Raw genomic sequence first — 19,020 nt, 5'->3', positions numbered from 1 at the left:
TGCCCCGCCCAGATATTTGATTTTATATCAGTTTAGTGAACGGGTTGCCTTTCCTGCTCCAGAGAGGAGCCAGGGCTGCCAAAAATAGCAAAAGTATGTTAAGCTGAGACCTTGACTCTTAATTAGTAAATTGGCCTAAGATGGTTCTGGGAGTCTTCCACAGTTGTTTTAAACGTGGAGTTATACAGTCTGTGTTGGGTTAATTCAAGGTGCTCTCTCAAGGGTCAAATGAAGGCCTTCCTCCATTGCTTCTGCTTTATCCCAGCCCTTCATCTTGTGCTTGGATTACTGTCACAGCTTCCTTTGCTTCCATTCCCGTGCCCACCTCCTTAATCCAGATTTCACACTGCTGTGGGCAGGACCAGCTTCTTTTGCCTCTTGAGAGGGCATCTCCTCAATTAGTACTCATCACACTCTGCTTGTCTCTATTTTCTTGAAAAAGTTGATATCTGGAAAGGCAGGGACATATTTGATCTTGAGATAATGGTTCTTTAGTAACTGTTCTGGAAGATCAGATTGATTTTTTTGGTTTTCTTTTTTTTGGCCAGGATAAAAAAAGTTTTTTCTATCATCTTCAGGGCATTCATTCATTCAACAAGTTTTGAAAAATTTTTATTATGTAACATGTATAACAAAAAATTTCTTATTTTAACCATTTTTAAGTGTATAATTCAGTGGCATTAATTACATTTACAATATTGTGCTACCATCACCACCATCCATTACCAAAACTTTTTCATCACTCTAAACAGAAGCTCTGTACCCATTAAGGCATAGATACTCATTCCCCTTTTCCCCCCAGTTCCTGGTAAACTGTAATCTTCTGTCTCTATGAATTTGCTTATTCTAGATATTTCATGTAAGTAGACTCTTACAGAATTTGTCGTTATGTGGTTGGCTTATTTCACTTAGCATAATGTTTGCAAGGTTCATCCATATTATAGCATGTATCAGGACTTCATGTTTTTTTATGACTCAGTAATATCTCATTGTGTGGATATAGACCATGTTTTGTTTCTCCATATATTGATGGACAGTTGGATTGTTTCCACCTTTTGGCTATTGTAAATAATGCTGCTGTGAACAAATATGCTACGTACAAATATCTGTTTGAATTCCTGTTTTCAGTTATTTTGGATATTGTGCCAGTTTGTATATATTATGTCCCCCAGAAAAAGCCATGTTCTTTGATGCAATCTTGTGAAGGCAGATTGGTTAATCTTTTTAATTAGGGTATGGCCTCTTGATTGGATGTTTCCATGGAGACATTACCTACCCAACTGTGGGTAATACCTTTGATTAGATTATTTCCATGCAGATATGGCCCTGCCCATTCAGGGTGGGTCTTGATTGATTTACTGGAGTATTTTTTTTTAAATTTTTACATTTTATTACTACATGGAAGCTTCATTATTCTTTTTTTTTTTTTAAATTCAGTTTTATTGAAATATATTCACATACCATACAGTCATCCATGGTATACAATCAGCTGTTCAGAATGCAATCATACAGTTATGCGTTCATCACCACAATCTACTTCTGAACATTCCTTGAATCAGAAAGAATCAGAATAAGAATAAAAAATGAAAGTGAAAAAAGAACACCCAAACCATCCCCCATCCCACACTATTTCTCATCTAGTTTTTATCCCCATTTTTCTACTCATCCATCCATACACTAGATAAAGGGAGTGTGATCCACAAGGTTTTCACAATCACACTGTCACACATTGTAATCTACATGATTATATAATCGTCTTCAGGAGTCCAGACTACTGGGTTGGAGTTTCGTAGTTTCAGGTATTTACTTCTAGCTATTCCAATACATTAAACCTAAGAGGTGTTATCTATATAGTGCATAAGAATGTCCACCAGCGTGACCTCTTGACTCCATTTGAAATCTCTCAGCCACTGAAACTATTTCGTCTCATTTTGCATCCCCCTTTTGGTCAAGAAGATATTCTCAATCCCACGATGCTGGGTCCAGATTCAACCCCAGGAGTCATATCCTGCATTGCCAGGGAGAGTTAAACCCCTGGGAGTCGGGTCCCACATAGGGGGGAGGGCAGTGAGTTCACCTGCCGAGGTGGCTCAGCTAGAGAGAGAGAAGGCCACATCTGAGCAACAAAGAGGTACTCAGGGGGAGACTCTTAGGCACAATTATATGCAAGTTTAGCCTCTCCTTTGCAGTAACAAGCTTCATAAGGGCAAGTCCCAGATCAAGGGCTCAGCACGTCAAACCGCCAGAACCAGTGTTTGTGACAACATCAACACCAGTCCAGGTGAGGAAGTCCAACACTTCTGCACCTTCCCCCAGGTCCTCGGGGTGGGGAGTGGGGAGGCTGTAAATATATTTCTTATTCTCTGCCCAAATTACTTTGGGATGTGTCACTATTTCACTCTAACCTATACTAACTTACTGTATCTTACTTCTATTCAAAGTTCCATGTAATTGTGGTGTTTGAACAAACCGACCGTAGAGTTATACTGTTAAGAAAATATTACTGGAATATTTTGAAAAGAGCCATGCAGGCCCAGATGCTGCTGCAGGTTAGAGAGATGTTTTGAAGACAGCTGTTGAAAGCTGACACTGACATTTTGGAGAATGCCATTTTTGAAACATAAACTGGGAGCAAGCAGACACCAGCCGCGTGCCTTCCCAGCTAATAGGTTTTCCGGATGCCATCACCATCCTTTAGTGAAGGTACCCTGTTGTTGATGCCTTAACCTTAGACACTTTATGGCTTTAAGACTGTAACTTTGTAACCAAATAAACCCCCTTTATGAAAGCCAATCCATTTCTGGTATTTTTCATAACTGCAGCATTAGCAAACTGGAAAAATTATATACCTAGAGATGGGATTGCTGAATCATATAATTCTATGTTTAAATTTTTGAGGAACCACCAAACTGTTTTCCACAATGGCTACACAATTTTACACTCCTACCAACAATGTTCAAGGGTTCTGTTTTGGTTTTCTAAAGCAGCCAGAATGCAATATACCAGAAATGGGTTGACTTTTTTTTTTTTTTTTTCATTTTTATTGAGATATATTCACATACCATGCAGTCATACAAAACAAAGCATACATTCAGTACCATTATATAGTTGTGCATTCATCACCAAAATTAAATTTTGACATTTTCATTGCCGCACACACAAAAATAAGAAGAATAAAAGTTAAAGTGAAAAAGAACAATTGAAGTAAAAAAGAACACTGGGTGCCTTTTTTTTTTTCTTCCCCCATTTTTCTACTCATCCATCCATAAACTAGACAGAGGGGAGTGTGGTCCATATGGCTTTCCCAATCATATTGTCACCCCTCATAAGCTACATTTTTATACAATCGTCTTCAAGTTTCATGGGTTCTGGGTTGTAGTTTGATAGTTTCAGGTATTTACTGCTAGCTATTCCAGTTCATTAGAACCTAAAAAGGGTTGTCTATATTGTGCGTAAGAGTGCCCACCAGAGTGACGTCTCGGCTCCTTTTGGAATCTCTCTGCCACTGAAACTTATTTCAAGAAATGGGTTGACTTTTATGATGGGGATTTATTAACTTACAATTTACAGTTCTCAGGCCATGAAGATGTCTAACTCAAGGCATCAACAGGACAATATCTGAATTCTGAAGACAGGTTGCTGGCATCCAGGACACCTCGGTCACATGGGAAGGCACATGGCTGGCGTCTGATGTTCCTTTGCTCCCAGGTTTCGTTGCTTTCAGTTTCTGGTTCCAGTGGCTTCCTCTGTGAGCTTGTGTGGGGCCTTTTAGCTTGTCTGGGGTTTTTCTCTATAAGCTTCTCTCAAGTGCATCTCTCAGCTTCTTTGGGGCTTCTCTGAACTCTTTCAGCTTTTTCTGTGTATCCTTTATCTGCTTAAAAAAGACTCCAGTAGGGGAATTAAGACTAACCTTGAGTGGGGTGGGTCACATCTCAATGAAAATAACCTAATCAAAAGGTCCCACCCACAGTAGGTCTCCACCTACAGGAATGGATTAAAAGAACATGGCCTTTCCTGAGGTACATAACAGCTTCAAAACACCACAAGTTCTAATTTCTCTAAATCCTTGCCATTTAAAAAATAATAGCCATTGTAGTTGAAGCAAGAGGTGGTATCATTGTAGTTTTTATTTGCCTTTCCCTAAATGCCCAATGAAGTTTAGCATCTTTTCATGTGCTTATTTTCTATTGTATATTTAGATTTCTTTGGAGAATTGTCAGTTCAAGAATCTGCCTGTTTGTTAGATTGTTTGTCCTTTTGTTGTTGAGTTGTAGGAGTCCTTTATGTATTCTGGATAGTAAACTCTTATCACATTTCCAACTGTTTTTCTTCCATTCTTTAAGTTGTCCTTCCATTTTCTTGACAATGTCTTTAATTTTGATGGAGTCCAATTTTCTTATTTTTCCTTTTGTTGCTTATGCTTTTGGTGTCATATCTAAGAATCCAAAATCGCCAAATTTGAGGTCATGAAGATCTCCTCCTATGTTTGCTTTAAAGAGTTTTATGGTTTTATCTCTCATATTTAGGTCATTGATCTATTTTGAGTTAATTGATATAAGGTAGGGGTCGAACTTCATTCTTTTGGATGTGCAAATGACATTTTCTCAGCATCCTTTGTTGAAGAGACTATTCTTTATTGAATGGACTTGGCAGCCTTGCCAAATCAACTGGCCATAGATGTGTGGACTTTTTTCCTAGTCTGTCATTTCTGGAGGCATTTTTCTGTATGTGTGTCCTTATGCTAGAACCACACAGTTTTGATTACCATAACTTTGTAGTACGTTTTGAAATCAAGAAGTGTGAGTCCTCCAACTTTGTTCTTCTTTTTCAAGATTGTTTTGGCTACTCAGGGCCCTTGGCAGTTTCATATGAATTTAAGGGTCATGCAACACATTTTTATGGCACATCTAATATATGCCAGATTTTATTCTAAGCACTCAGAATATGGTAGTGAACAAATTATTTCATCCTTTTTTCATTGAGCTAATATTATTCTAGATGGGGGAGGCAGCAAATGAATTAACAATGCAAAGCAGTGCAAGAGACCAAAGGGTGATGGGGGGGTATTTGTCCCTATGGTATCTTAGGGTGGAAGACCTATGTGAGGAGACATTTGGATGAAGAGAGGGCATGACCCTTGACTCAAAGTATGGAAAGATGAGTTTTTCTGGCAGAAGGAACAAAAATGCAAAGGCCCTGAAGTGGGAGCACACTTGGGATTTTTAGGAAACAGCAAAGAGGCTAGTGTGGCTGGAATAGTGTGTGAAGAAGGGAGAAGTAGGTGATGAGGCCAGAGGGATAGATAGGGCCTGATTTCACAAGGCCTTGTAGGCCATGGTGAGGACTTTGTCTTTTACTCAGAATATGATGGGAAACCATTGGAGCATTACAATTGGCTTACATTTCAAAAGACTATCTCTAGCTCTACTATTCAAAGGATGTGTTGACAAGCAAGGCATTTAAAGTGTGTCTAAGAGAGGAAGTGATCAGCCGTCTCAGATGTTAATTACAATTGAAATAAGCTAAGAATTGAGAATTGACTGTTGAGGTAATATAATTATTCTTTTTGGTTGACTGATGTACAAAGGACCCCCAAAGCGGTTTTTTGATTTTATAGCAAGTCAAGAATTGATGTGGTCAAAGGACTCACTTTGATCTTAGCTATGAGATCCTTTATCAGTCTAGTGATTCTTTGGCCAGTTGTTTCCTCCATACTATGACAGATTTGCAGATTAAGTCTTGGTATATAATGCAGTGATTCCTTCCTTTCACTCTGCCTTCTGATGACCCATCCACATGTGAACTACCATGAGAGTCACTTTACTCTCCAGTGAAGTATGAAGCCTGTTCTGCTGCTGTCTTCACAATTTGCTTTTGTTTTGTTAACAACAGTTACTCTTGCACTGTCATGTTTTGATCAGTTGTCTCTTGGATATTAGTGACTCCATGGAAGTCAAATTTCAAGAATTTCATGTTTGATTGGATATAAAGAATGAGAAGTCAAGACAATCAAAATAACTCGTGTTTAATCCTAGGTGATATCTGAAGACAGTGATGCTGTTGACTTAGGCAGAAACACTAGGGCAAGAACAGAGTGGGAGGGGAAAGTGTGGAGTTTAGGCATGATGAATTTGAGGTGTCGATGGGAGGTACAGATTGAGTCATCTAGCATATATTCAGAGGCTTTAGGGCATCATTTTGGATATTGTCCTCCATTAAACTACCGAATCCAGATGTATTCTAATACCATAAATCCCCCCAGTCCAGTTTTCACATATCCCTCTATAATAGTCCTTGTTTCTCTATTTGAACATTTCCTGAGGCAACTTTTCCCATCTATTTTTATTTCCCTCTGCTAGTCCTGATTCTAAGCCCTGGGGATAGAATGAGATAATACCTTTTCCATGTGTCAAGTATCAGGTTATGGGTAAATTGCAGTCATGTACTTCTGTGGGTCTTCTCTTTTCCAAATAAGGCATCCTGTTCTTTCACTGTTTCCTCATGGGATTTTGGAAACAATTCAAATCTTGATCTCTTACTTCAGAAGATACATATTTGTTGTCTGTATCTTCCTAAAAGTTTAGCTAATAGCTCTAGGTCTACCCTGACTATTGTAGAATAGGATATTACCAGTCTTGTCAGTTGCTCCAAGTATATTTTCTGACAGTGATTTCAGATATAGAATATCAGAAAATAGCCTTTTAAAATTATTCATACATACTTGGAGTGTTTTTATCAGTATTTATTTTATAGCCTCCTATAAATATTTTATTTCCTTCTAACTTTGGTCCTTTATATTGTTGCCACTGAGGGTATTGATCTGGTTGATTGCAGGCAGAAGTCTAGAAGAATTTAATTCTTGGAAATGATTTCCAATCTCCCTTCTGCCATGATAAGGTTTATAAATAAATCTGGTGGTTTAGAGTCATCCTGAAGTCATTGGTTGGAAAAGCATCATTGCTTAGATGCACAATGTCACATAGTAGAAGAAACACGTTCGTTATGTATTATTTATGAAAAGTTTGCTATCTCATGGGTGGTTTTATTTTTACTTTATTTCTTTCATATTAGATAAAGAAATACTTTTTTTAGGGTTCTCTGATTCTAACGGAAATGTGAAAAATTGTCCGTTATGTATGTACTATGGTAGGCATTATTAATTATGCAAACTCTGGACAGTTACAAAAATAGCATAAACCCATAGAGACGACTCCAGCGTACCACTACTCTCCAGATAACCAGATCCACCAATTTTAACATTTTGCCACATTTGCCCTTTCTTTCCTCCCCTCCTCCCTTTCTATCTTCCTATCTATCTGTCAATTCATTTTCTGAACACTTGAGTGTAGGTTGTACATATTATGTTCCTTGAACACTTACTACTGTCATGTACATTTCCTAAGAGCAAGAATATTCACTTATATAACCACCGTAAGTGCAGTTATCAAGTTCAAGAAATTTAACAGTGATATAAAACTAACAATCTATATTTGAATTTTTTCATATGTCCCAATACTGTCCCTTTGAGCCTTTTCTTCTCCCTTGCCAGATCCTATCTAGGATCATGAATTGTATTTATTGTCATTGTCTCTTCGGTTGTTTTTTCTTTCTTTCTTCTTTGTAATTGTGGGAGCATATAACAGACTTTCTCATTTCCACAATTCCCAAGGATAAGGTTAAGTGGGATCAGTCACATTCACAATATACTGCATTACCCCTATCATCTTCGAAAACTTTCTGATCTTCTCAAACAGAAACCTTATGCCCATTAGACATTAACTCCCCATTTCCCTTCCCCTCCACCCCTGGCAACCTGTACTCTAATTTCTTTCTCTATGAGCTTGCATATTTCTTGACATTTTCTTTGTAGTTACCATGGGGCTTAAATTTAACATCCTAAATCTGTAACTGTCTTGTTTGCTTTGATACCAATTTAATTTCAATAGTATACGTGAACTATATTCCTGTACCTTTCCACCCTCCCACCTTTATGTAGTTTTTGTCATAAATAACATTTTAATATGTTATGAGTCCAAAACCACAGATTCTCATTACATTTTACGCATTTATCTTTTAGATCTTTAGGAAGTACAAAATGAAGTTACCAAACCAAAAATATAATAGTACTGGCATTTATATTCCATGTTGTTACCCTCACTGGAGAGCTTTATTTCTTTATGCGGCTTCAGTCATTGTCTACTGTCCTTTCTTTTCAACTTGGAGAACTGTATTTAACATCTCTCTTAGGCCAGTCTAGTGGTGACAGTCTCCCTCAGCTTTTGTTTCTCTGGGAATATTGTAAACTCCCTCGTTTTTGAGAGACAGTTTTGCCAGATAGATATAAGTTGGCAGTTTTTTGGTTTCAGTGTTTTAAATATGTCATCCCACTGCCTTCTTGCCATCATGGTTTCCCATGAGAAATTGGCACTTGACTTTATTGAGACTCCCTGTATACACATTGCTTCTCTCTTGTGGCTTTCAGAATTCTCTGAATCTTAGGCATTTGACCAGTTTGATTATAACATGCTATGACATGGGTCTATTTTGATTTATCCTGTTTGGAGTTTGTTGAGCATTTTGGATGTGTATATTCATGTCTTCTGTTAAATTTGGGAAGTTTTCAGCCATTATTTCTTTGAATATTCTCTCTGCCCCCTTTTCTCTTTCTTCCCCTTCGGGACTCACACAATGCTTATATTGTTATATCTGATGGTATCCCACAGCTTTCTCAGTCTCTGTTAACTTTTCTTCATCTTTCTTCTTTCTGTTCCTCAGACTGAATGAATTCAGTTATCTTATCTTCACATTCTCTGATTTTTTCTGCCAGCTCCCGTCTGCTGTTGAACTCTCTAGGGAATTTTAAATTTCTATTACTGTGGTCTTTAGCTCTATTGGTTCCTTTTCATAATTTCCATCCTCTATTAGTGTTTCTTCCATTCATCCAACATTTTCCTGATTTCTTTTACTTCTTTGTCCATGTTTTCTTTCAGCTCTTTGGTCCTATTCGGATCATTTTTTTTTTTTGAAGTTTTTGTCTGGTATGTTCCAGTTGTGCTCTTCCTCATTGATAGTTTCTAACGCTTTAATCTTCTTTGCCTGGGTCATTGTACCTGTTTCTTTGTATGTTTTGTAATCTTTTTTTGAAACCTGGACAATTTGATATTTTAATGTGTTATCACTGGAATTTAGACTAGGTGTTTTTTCCTTAGTGTTGTTTTCAGATAGTGTTATGACAGAGCTTTCTTTAAATGTAGGAGCTAACAAACAAACAAACAAAAAAAAAAAAAGGAAAAAAAGAAAATACCTCTCCTAGTCTTTGCAGAGTGAAATGTGCAAGTGCTCTCCTTCAGGGCTTATTCATATAATGAGTTTAGAGAATAGCTCTAGGCCAAAGCATAGAGGCCTCCCTGATCATTTCTGTGCATATCTTGCCTTGGACATATGCTTGTGGGCCTAGAAATTTCTCCATTTACCTGGATATGAACCTCACAATATGGGGCACTACACTGTATGTCCTATAGCCAGCAATCCCTTGCCCCACGCAGAACAACTTGACTGTCTTCACACAGTGTTCTTGTAAGACAGGTCTGTGAACTGCCTTGTATATACACAGGACAAGTTCTGGGACAGCATGTTCCTTAGGCCACCACCAAACAGATTGTGCCAGAGTTACATCCTCTTAGTGTGTGCACGTGGGTTTCTCTGCTTCCCCTAGAGCAGGACCAGGGATCCACATTGGGAGCAGTGGCTGGCCTTGTGTTGAGCCGGGGTGGGAGAGGGGTCAGCCAGTGTGCCACGAAATCCTACTGTTTTATGTAGCCATGGTTTTGATTCAGTGCTTGCCCTGTTATTACAATCTTTTAACTGTTTTTTGGAGCTTTGAAAAAGCTGTTTCTGCCAATTCTTGCTGGTTGTTCAAAGCTTCTGTTGAGGGACAGAGCCCTGAAGTGTCTTACTCCGCCATCTTGATTGGTGCCCTCCTTTGTATTTTTATAAGAACTTAATTGGCTTGAAGAGAATGTGGTGTTATTAATAGTTGATTTCATTTCCCTGGAGAGTAGAGATCTTCACCTTTGTTAAAAAAAAAAAAACAAAAACAATCCTCAGTTCCTAGAAATGTGCAGATTTAAGTGGTAATTTGTTCTGTTGAACCCAACTCACAATTCTATTAGAAATTATTATTTTAAACTAAGATAAACATATTTTTTCTCTAAAAATATTTTTTAATACACACGAACAAGCACCCTCTAATAATGCTGAGTAGCTTTTACAATTGTGTCAGCAAGTTGCCATCTGTTCGTATTGAGGCTATGAAAAGAAATCTGTTGGTAGTTGTATTATCAGTGTTCTTTTTATGGGGAACAGTGGAACATTTTTCCTTTGGTCTGTCTAAGCAATATTTGTGCTTCTCAACTTCCTTTAGTCTTCTGGTCACTATGCATCATGTATTGATTATGTTTCCTTGCTTACTGCAAACTGTTAGTTCAGTACCAAGTTTGTGCCTCACCTCTAGGAAGCGTCTAGGACTTCTCTCCCAGTCCTTCATGTGCCACCCTCCCTCTTTATTCTACTTTGTTTTCTATTCTTATTGTCTCTGCCTAATTTATGTTTTCTTTTTACTTTATTTTTTAATTTCACTTTTTGGAGCTGCCTTTTAAAATTCTTTGGGAGACAAATGAGTTAAATAGTAACAATGTCACCATTCCTGAAGCTAATATTTTAAAAATTACTTTAAAAATATTAACCTATGACTTTTCCCCAGTGCTAACAGGGAGGAGGGGAAGTGAAGACAAAACTGTCAGGAAAGAGTTTGTAATTTATAACTTGTTTTTGTTTTAAGTTTTATTGAGTGTCTGTTTTTCCTGTCTTTTTCATAGAAGTTGGTGATATGGCAAAACAGTACATAGAGAAAGGTCTTTTGGTTCCAGATCATCTGATTACACGCCTAATGATGTCAGAGCTGGAGAACAGACGCGGCCAGCACTGGCTGCTAGATGGTGAGTTGAACTTGGTAAACTGGATTTCTGTGACTTGTGGATTATGGTCTCCATTGTATGCTCCTTTAATTTCTCACGTATTAGAAATGCATTTTTTTCTTAAACTGTCAGTGATACATTTAGCCGTGTTCCAGTTTGGTAACATTATAGAAAACATGGTGGAGCAGCCTTTTAATTCCTCTTTCTCCAAACTACCATCACCAGAGCTGCTGAATTGACACAAATCTTCACTGAATTCCATTATTGTTCTGGTTTCTATGGTGCCTTTTGTTTCCATGACTGAGTCATCATAGCATAATTCTTCTTAAATTGAAGTCCTTTTCACAATAGACCAAATAAATTAAAACCATTAGTTACTGTTTTTACCTGTCAGATGAATAAAGATGAAAAAATCTGAAAATCTTTTCTGGGGGTATAGGAAGTCAGTGTTGTTGAGAGTGTAAAACGGGCAACCTTTGGAAAGCAGTTTGACAGTATCTATACATTTTGATTCAACAGTTCCATGCTGGGTTTCTGCCTAAAGATGTATTTTCAAGGTTGTTTATTTTCTCATTATTTATAAATAGCAAGAAACTGGAAAAAACCCAAGTATCCATCATAGGTGCTGTTTAAATTTTGAACATTCATTAATCTAATAATGATATAGACTTCCAAAGTAAACTGCCAAGTGAAAAAGCTATTTGCAGTATAGTGTATATCATATACTATTATTTATGTAAAAAGAGGAGATATAGTATTACTATATGCACTTACACATGCATATGCTATCTTTGGAAGGATATAAAAAAGTCATAACAATGGTTGGCTCTGGGTGAAGATTAGAGTTGGGAGAGAGACTTATCTTTCATTGTATATACCCTTTTGTTTTGTTTGATTTTTAATATGTATTTAAATACTACATGGACCTGATTTAGAAATTTATTTGTGGTTCCTAAGTTTATTAGTGATTATGGACTCCCTTGACGACACTTATATATTATATGTCATCCAGAAAAATGCATATAGAAGCTCATACAAAATATTGTTCAATTTTGGACTCCATGAAGCTGCCATGTTAAGACTCCTCTGCTTTAAGTTTGTCCACTATGAATCATTTGATTTATTAAAAGAAAAAATGGACTAGATGGATTATTTTTCCTGTTCTTAAACTGTACATTCCCTTGGTGCAATGAAAATAGAAACTTGATGAACATGCTGCTCTCTAGGAACACAAAATGTGGATAATGATATTTATCTATAACAAGTTTCTTTCCATTGCAGAACAGTTTTTCTGTACCTCATTCAATGCACTGGTTCCTATCTTGGTTTGGTTAAACTGAAACCTCAGGAAGATTGAAATTTCATTGGAACCTTGATATTTGCGAGTCACAGAGTAGGGAGAGGATTTGTCCTATATTTAAACTGTCGGATTTCTATAGTTCTATTAAACTCTGGAGCCATGAATTCTCCAAAATATGTAGTATGGTAGTGTATATAAATAATTTGACATCAGTGTTTCTTAAATTGTGTAGTGTGGAATGTTAATAATTCGTAGACAAGAAAACAGATTTTGTGGCCAAATATGTTTAGAAAATGTCAGGAGAAGCATTAACAACCTAGCATTTATTGAGTGGTTACTCTGTGTCAAGCATTGTTGTGAACACTTAATATTTATTATCTTGTTCAATTCCTACAATGACCACATGGAGGAGGTATATTGTTGCCCCCATGTAATCAGTGAGAAAATTGAGCGAAAGTAGGGTTCAGTTTTCAGTTACCTGCTTAAAGTTAGTAAGTGTGTAAGTTAAATGGTTTCCTTTAGAACCTTTAATATGATAATTGGAATTAACTGTTTGCAGAAGGAGACAGCATGAGGCATTTTCTGAATGTATTTGACCACAGAATCCTCTGCACCACTCCCAGCCCCCACAGAAAACCTCCAGGATTTGTTCTGTGGAGCATGCTATGTGAAATACTATTCAGTGTTATGTTCCTTACCTTGTAGGTGTTCTGAAACGTTGACTATAAAGTAAATCGTTTCATTCTAGGGTCTTCCATTAAAAAATTTGGAGCTGTGTTCCCATGGGGCTGAAGGGACCCAGCAGACTGAGTTGAAAACATCTGTTAAGATAAAGGCTATACTGGCAAGCACGCATCAGTTCATTAAGGCAATAATGAATAAAGCTCTGACTGTGCATCAAAAATTATTAGGTGCTTTTGATAAAATAGTAAGACCCTGTGTCTCTCCTTTAGGGTGCTTATATCCCACAGTCAGTTGGGTAAAGAAGTGCAAGAAAAGTTAATGACTCCATAATAGAATCATATAAATGTAGTACTCTGAGGACACAAAGTAGAAAATAATCTTTTCTATTGGGGAGAGGAGAGGTTGGAGTGACTTTTTAGAAAAAAAGATGAATAGATAGATGTTCCCCAGGTGGATGAATAAGGATGGGAAAGTGGATTTTTTTTTTTTTTTTTTGGCAGAGGGAGAGCACGAACAGGGTAAGAGAGGTATGACTTAGCCTAGTATGTTCCTGAGCCTACATGCAGAGGAAGACAGGGGTCGTGCTGGGGTGGATGGCCTTTGATTCTGTACTAAAGTGGTGGCAGGGTACTTTGCTGTTAAGTAAGGAGCATGGTGTAATTAGGTTTGTCTCAAAAATTACTATTCTGTTAGCAGCAGAGGACAGATTAGGTGCTGGGTGGGGAGGAGAGGGGATCTCTTTGAATAAAGCCAAATAAGAGATTGTTAGACAAATTGAGCCAAGAAATATTGAAGGCTTGAATTTAAAGCAGTAGCAGTGGGATTAAAAGGAAGGCTTATTTATTAGAGAATGGATGAAGGAGGGAGAAATGATAGGAGTTGTGACTGTAGGTACTGCAGCCCTGGGATTTTCTTACAATGTGTTCAGGGTTCTGTGAGTTTCTTGGCTGTCACCACTTCTCCCTAGACTTCTTCAGGCATGTTAATTTCTCAAATAGTTTTTTTGTGGGTATTTTCTGTTACTGATAAACTGGCTCTGCCACCTCCTAATTGTCATTTCTCTAGTTTAAATACTTTAAGGCCTCTTACCTTGTAAAATGAACGTGTGTAGTGTTAGTGATCTTGAAATTTGTCAAAAAAAAAAAAATGGGGGGGAGGATCATCTATGTTAAACTCCTTTGGAAAAGTAGTGGTGTAACGATTGAGAGCATGGACCCTGGAGCCAGACTGCTTGTTTTTATTGTTTTTAATCCCAGGTCTGCCACTTTCCAGTTTTGACTTTGGGGAAGTTACCTGACCTCTCTGTGCCTCTGAATCCTCATGGGTTAAAACAGCGATGAGAAAAGGGTTTGCAAAGATGAAGTGAATCAATGTATGTAAAGTGCTTCCAAGGCTGTTTGTTACACAGTAAGCACTGTATCTTTTGTCATGGCTGGTGTGCAGGTCCTGAATTTTTTGGCAACTACATGAAGCATTAAGTTTAAAAATAGTTTTAAAAACATTTAGCCATGCAGAGTTGAAAAATCAGATTCAGTTATGTAATGCCATGTGTACTTTTTCAATGTTTGCTTTTGCCATAACTTTTCCTCTCAGGGTAAATAGCTGACGTTCTTTTGCATCAGAGGCCTGTTTTTAGTAAAGTGCATCAGGCTCCGAACTGATTTAGTTTGTATCTTTCTCCTTGAAAACCCATCTGGTCACTTTTTCAGTTGTGATTTTTCTTTAAAGCTCTGGAATAAATCCATTTGGCAAAGTGAGGAGTACAAGGAATGCCTAGTTCCTGTGTTCAGCTGTGAACTCCTTATGTTAAGGGCATGTGCTTTGCAGAGCACATGCCTGTTGAGTGTGCTAAAAGTGATTGAATACAGAAAGGTTGACAAAGGAATTCTGGATGACAGATGACTCATTATCTTGGTCAGTATGGCTGAGGAGAGGCGTCCTGCAAATGGCGGGTAGAAGCTTGTAGAGTGGATGCAAGCCAAAGAAATGGCAAATAGAGGGTGGGTGAGGGCTCTGGGGTTCAGTTAGCTATGTCCTTGCTAAAAAAAGTTCAGCAGTACCTTGTCTTCACAGAGTGCTTTCCAAGTGGGTAAGAAATATTCCTTTGTTTGTGTTAATATGTGTATATATGTGTGGGTTTTTCCTCATTTTTTTTTTTTTTTCTTCCTTGGAAGTTTAATGAGTTAATATTGAGAGCAGTTTTTAAAAAAATAATTTTCTTTATTCTTTAAGACAAATGTTCTACCAGAGAGTTGTAATGCACAAGCCCTGAAAAAAACGATGTTATTTTCACTTTCAGAAAGAGGTTATTTATTGCTGACTAGGTGATCTGAAAGTGAAATAGTAACTAAGGAACAGTAATCAGCTCTTTAAAACAAATACTGATTATTCACTTTTTAAAAGATTGCTGGCAGTAGGATGGCATTTTAGCAGTAAGGTTTTTTCATTTATAAACTCAACTGCCAACTTGTGCCTTTAAATAGTAATCTGCAAGTTCTCTGACACAGTCCTAATTATCTCCAGGTTCCAAGGTGTAACAGAATTGTCTGCCATATGATTTTAGGTATGGGTAACAGAAATTAATTAAAAGTTCATGTCAAAGTTTGGTTGCAAAGAAAACAACCTTAAATTTTGGAATTATAGTGGAATATAATTTAAGCCTTTTAATTGGAGATAAAGATCCCATTAGAAAGAGAATGATCATTTGGTCCATGGCTAAATGTTCCATTTGTTCTGTTCTGAGCAGTGTTGAACACTAACTGGTGCTTTCTGAAGGTCATTCTGGGATTGTTTTCGTTTTGTTTTGTTTTGTTTTGTTTTTGTATACATCAGAGCTGCTTGAATGTGTGCAGTATTTGTGGTGTGTGTGTGTGTTTTCCCTGAGAGCTAAATGATCTGAGCTTTATTCAAGGGTATCTGCTCACTCAGAACCCGTAGTAGCCATGTAAAAGATGTACATCCAGAAAGTAAACTATAGATACTGGAGCAAGAGTATTTTGTCTTGATTTTGCAAATATGTTATGTACCATTCTGGACTGGTACATAACTACTCTGACCTGATTCCTCCACTTTTTTTTTTTCTGAATCAGACTTCTGATGAGTGTTGCTTCCTATTGTGCTTACAAAGAAAAAAAAAAGCCAACATTTTCTGAATCACATCTTTTGGGAAATGCCAAGGACATTTTTCTCTGTTGCCCTTGTGAATGTGTAGGGTATGTTTAGAGAATAAAATGCATGATAGATTGCTTTAGAAGGTCACCGAAGAAATTCTTTCTGGAAAAAAATGAATCAAGCTGTTGCAGCCCAAGAGGGCCATGCCAGTCCAAAGACCAAAGAAGACAGTGAGCATTTTCTGATACATGAACTTTTATTCAGGGCTTACTTACAGGGTGAGAAGTTGTGGAGAGATCATGACAGCTCTCTCAGGCCGGGCATGCATTGTGTTTGCAGAGAAGATGACCGAGAGATGCAAAAAGGACAGAAAGCCTTTTATAAGGGTTTAAGACAAAGGCCCTCCTAAGGGTGGGGGAAGCATAGATGCACGAACAGGTTACTTTGACCTGGGGGGTGGTGCAGGAAGGACTAGAATAACACTTGAACAATTAGATTTTGCTTTTTGTGAGACTAAGAGCCTCTCACTTCCCGCCTGCTTGCATAAAGTTACATTTTAAGGTCAATTTACCCTTTTTCTCTTTACTGGCTTAGAAAGACAATAGGTTAAACATATAGCTGCCTAGGTCATTCAGATTACTGTGCACTAAAGATCTGCAGACCTGTTTTGCTCAGGCCATGGGGTGCTGCACAGGCTTTCTGTGTGTGGATGTGCACATGTGCAATGTTTAGTTCTGAAAAAGAAGACCAGAGACATGTCACATAGCCTTCGCATCTCAGATCACTTTTAAGGCTGATGTATACTCTGATACCTTTAATGGAAAGTTTGAAGCAGTTAGGATTCCTGAAGAATGGAGAGTAGGAGAAGTTTTTGGAACTTTGCTAGGGTACTGTGGCACTTAACATATCTGCTGAGCAAGAATTGAACAGTTACAATCTTTGATACCTTGCCCAGGCTCACCCTTCTTGACACGTCCATGATTTGCCCCTCTTATTGGGCTCTGTTCATTTAACAAGCATTTGTTACACACGTCTAATGTGTGTAATACACTGGGTTAAGTCCTGGAGTTTCTAAAGTGAATGAAGTACAGGTTTGGCTAACTTTGCACTGGGGCAGTGGCAATGAGGAAAAAGGAGGGACAATGTGGAGAGAGGCAGTAGGTTAAGCTTGTCAAGGAGCTCCTGATACAGAACAGAAGACATGTATTCAGCCAACTATAGTACAGGTGAGGTGGCATCTGTGGAATGATTTTTACAAGTAAGGAATGGCATTCTTGGTGGAAATGACAGCATGAACAACTAACTATTGGGTGTGTGTCTAAAATAGTCTTAATGCCACCTTCCTAGAGATCCTCTCTATGCCCCAAGACAGTGTAAATATGTCTGTTTGTGAAGTCCAACCAGTGTAGTTTTTTTGCATCTACAATTCTGATTTGAAGAATTTGGGGTGCAACCCTTACATGTATGTTGTTTTCCTTGTTTTCTTTATGGGCACATTGTCTTTTTGTGTGGGTGCTTTCAAGGTAGTATTTGATAAGGGGTCTGCTTGCTGTATGTTTGATTTGGCTTTCATGAGGGATTGCTAGCCATTTCTTGGGCTAGACTGATTTTAAAAATTGCTTTTGTGGCCATGTAGCTATAACAGTATTCCCTGAAATGTTGCATCTTTAAGTTTGCATTTTAAAAGATACTTGACATTTTTTATCATCTTCTTAGAAGAAGGAATTTTAAAACTTGAGACCTGTGTTTAATTTTACTTCCCAGCATGATTTTTAAGTACTTGGATATACTTAAATGAAAGTGTTTGTCATGCCTTCATTTTCAAATTTTAGGTGGAATAGTGTACTGAATGAGAACTGGACTTTGCTGGGGGAAGATGGGTAAACAAGAAGAAAGGGTATCTCTGTTTGCTTTAAATAAAACTAGGTAACAGTTTTCTAAGCAGAGAAATTGTTTGAATTACACAGGAAAGACCATCTGCAGTATTAAGTTATGAAGAGACATTTTGGGGACACCTGATGTGAAATTTCAGTGCATTCCTGTCTTATGATACACCTTATCCAAAGCACATAGCCTGCTCAGACTTTGTCTAGCTGCCAATTCCATTAAAGCTATTTCAACCCCTTTATTAATGGCCCCAGATGATTGTGTGAATTTCATTTGGCTCTATGTACTCTTCATTTTTTTCCGCAACTAAGTATTTATTGAGCACCAGTAACTCTTAAGGTACAGCAACAAACCGGGCAAATGGGAACTCACTCTGGTGCATTTGTCATCTGATTACTTTGGCTCAAATCCAAACCGTAAGAACTCAGTTTTTATCCAGGCGACTTTCCCTACAGTCTTCATGCTTGGTGTCAGTGTGACTGAAAAACGTGGTAAAGCCTTGGGTCTCTTATCTTCCCCGTTTGATCAGAGCCTCTCCTGAGACCCCATCTTCCCTATCCATTTCTGATGACTTTCTTCTGATTACATTGATTGGTGACTTGGAATGAGGAACAATTTTAATACATGTGACTTTATTCTGTTTGTGTTTTCAGAGAATGACTAGATTCTAACATGTAAGCTTTAAGGGTCATATGAAAAACATGTATACAGATATTTGAGCAGATCCAAGAAAAGCTTTGATTCAGAGATCAAAAAACCAAACTGAGTAGATTTTTTTGTATCCTCTGATGAGCTAGGCATTGGTCAGTCCGAAGAGGAAATAGCACACTTTCTGACCTCACAGTTCCAGAGGAGCAAATGCTGCATAAAGACATTCAGGATAGCATTTTAGAAACACCAGTGAAGTGGGTGAGAAGCCCAGGGGTGGCCCAGAGGAGCTGCCTCCTCTCTTGGGAGTAAGGGAGGCAGCTTTAGGAAGGCTTCCAGGAGAAGGTGATACCTAGAGCTAAAGTTTGAAAGTAGGACGTAAATCATGTTCTAGAGGGAGGGAACATCATATAC

At 37.8% G+C, this 19,020-nt stretch overlaps 1 protein-coding gene across 4 annotated transcripts in view; it reads left to right on the top strand.

Annotated features, from left to right (window-relative positions):
• Positions 1-19,020, top strand: part of AK4 (adenylate kinase 4) — a 103,793-nt gene that overhangs the window by 39,523 nt on the left and 45,250 nt on the right. For all 4 annotated transcript variants that reach the window (XM_037827009.1, XM_037827010.1, XM_037827012.1 and 1 more), the window contains one exon: positions 10,878-10,997. In XM_037827009.1, coding sequence (XP_037682937.1) covers positions 10,878-10,997 — 120 coding nt within the window. The remainder of the gene's footprint in view (positions 1-10,877; positions 10,998-19,020) is intronic.

Source organism: Choloepus didactylus, chromosome 2 (genome assembly GCF_015220235.1).
Source record: "Choloepus didactylus isolate mChoDid1 chromosome 2, mChoDid1.pri, whole genome shotgun sequence".
NCBI lineage: Eukaryota > Metazoa > Chordata > Mammalia > Pilosa > Megalonychidae > Choloepus > Choloepus didactylus.
Note: the sequence above shows the minus strand (reverse complement) of the source record. Positions and strands in the feature narration are given on the sequence as shown.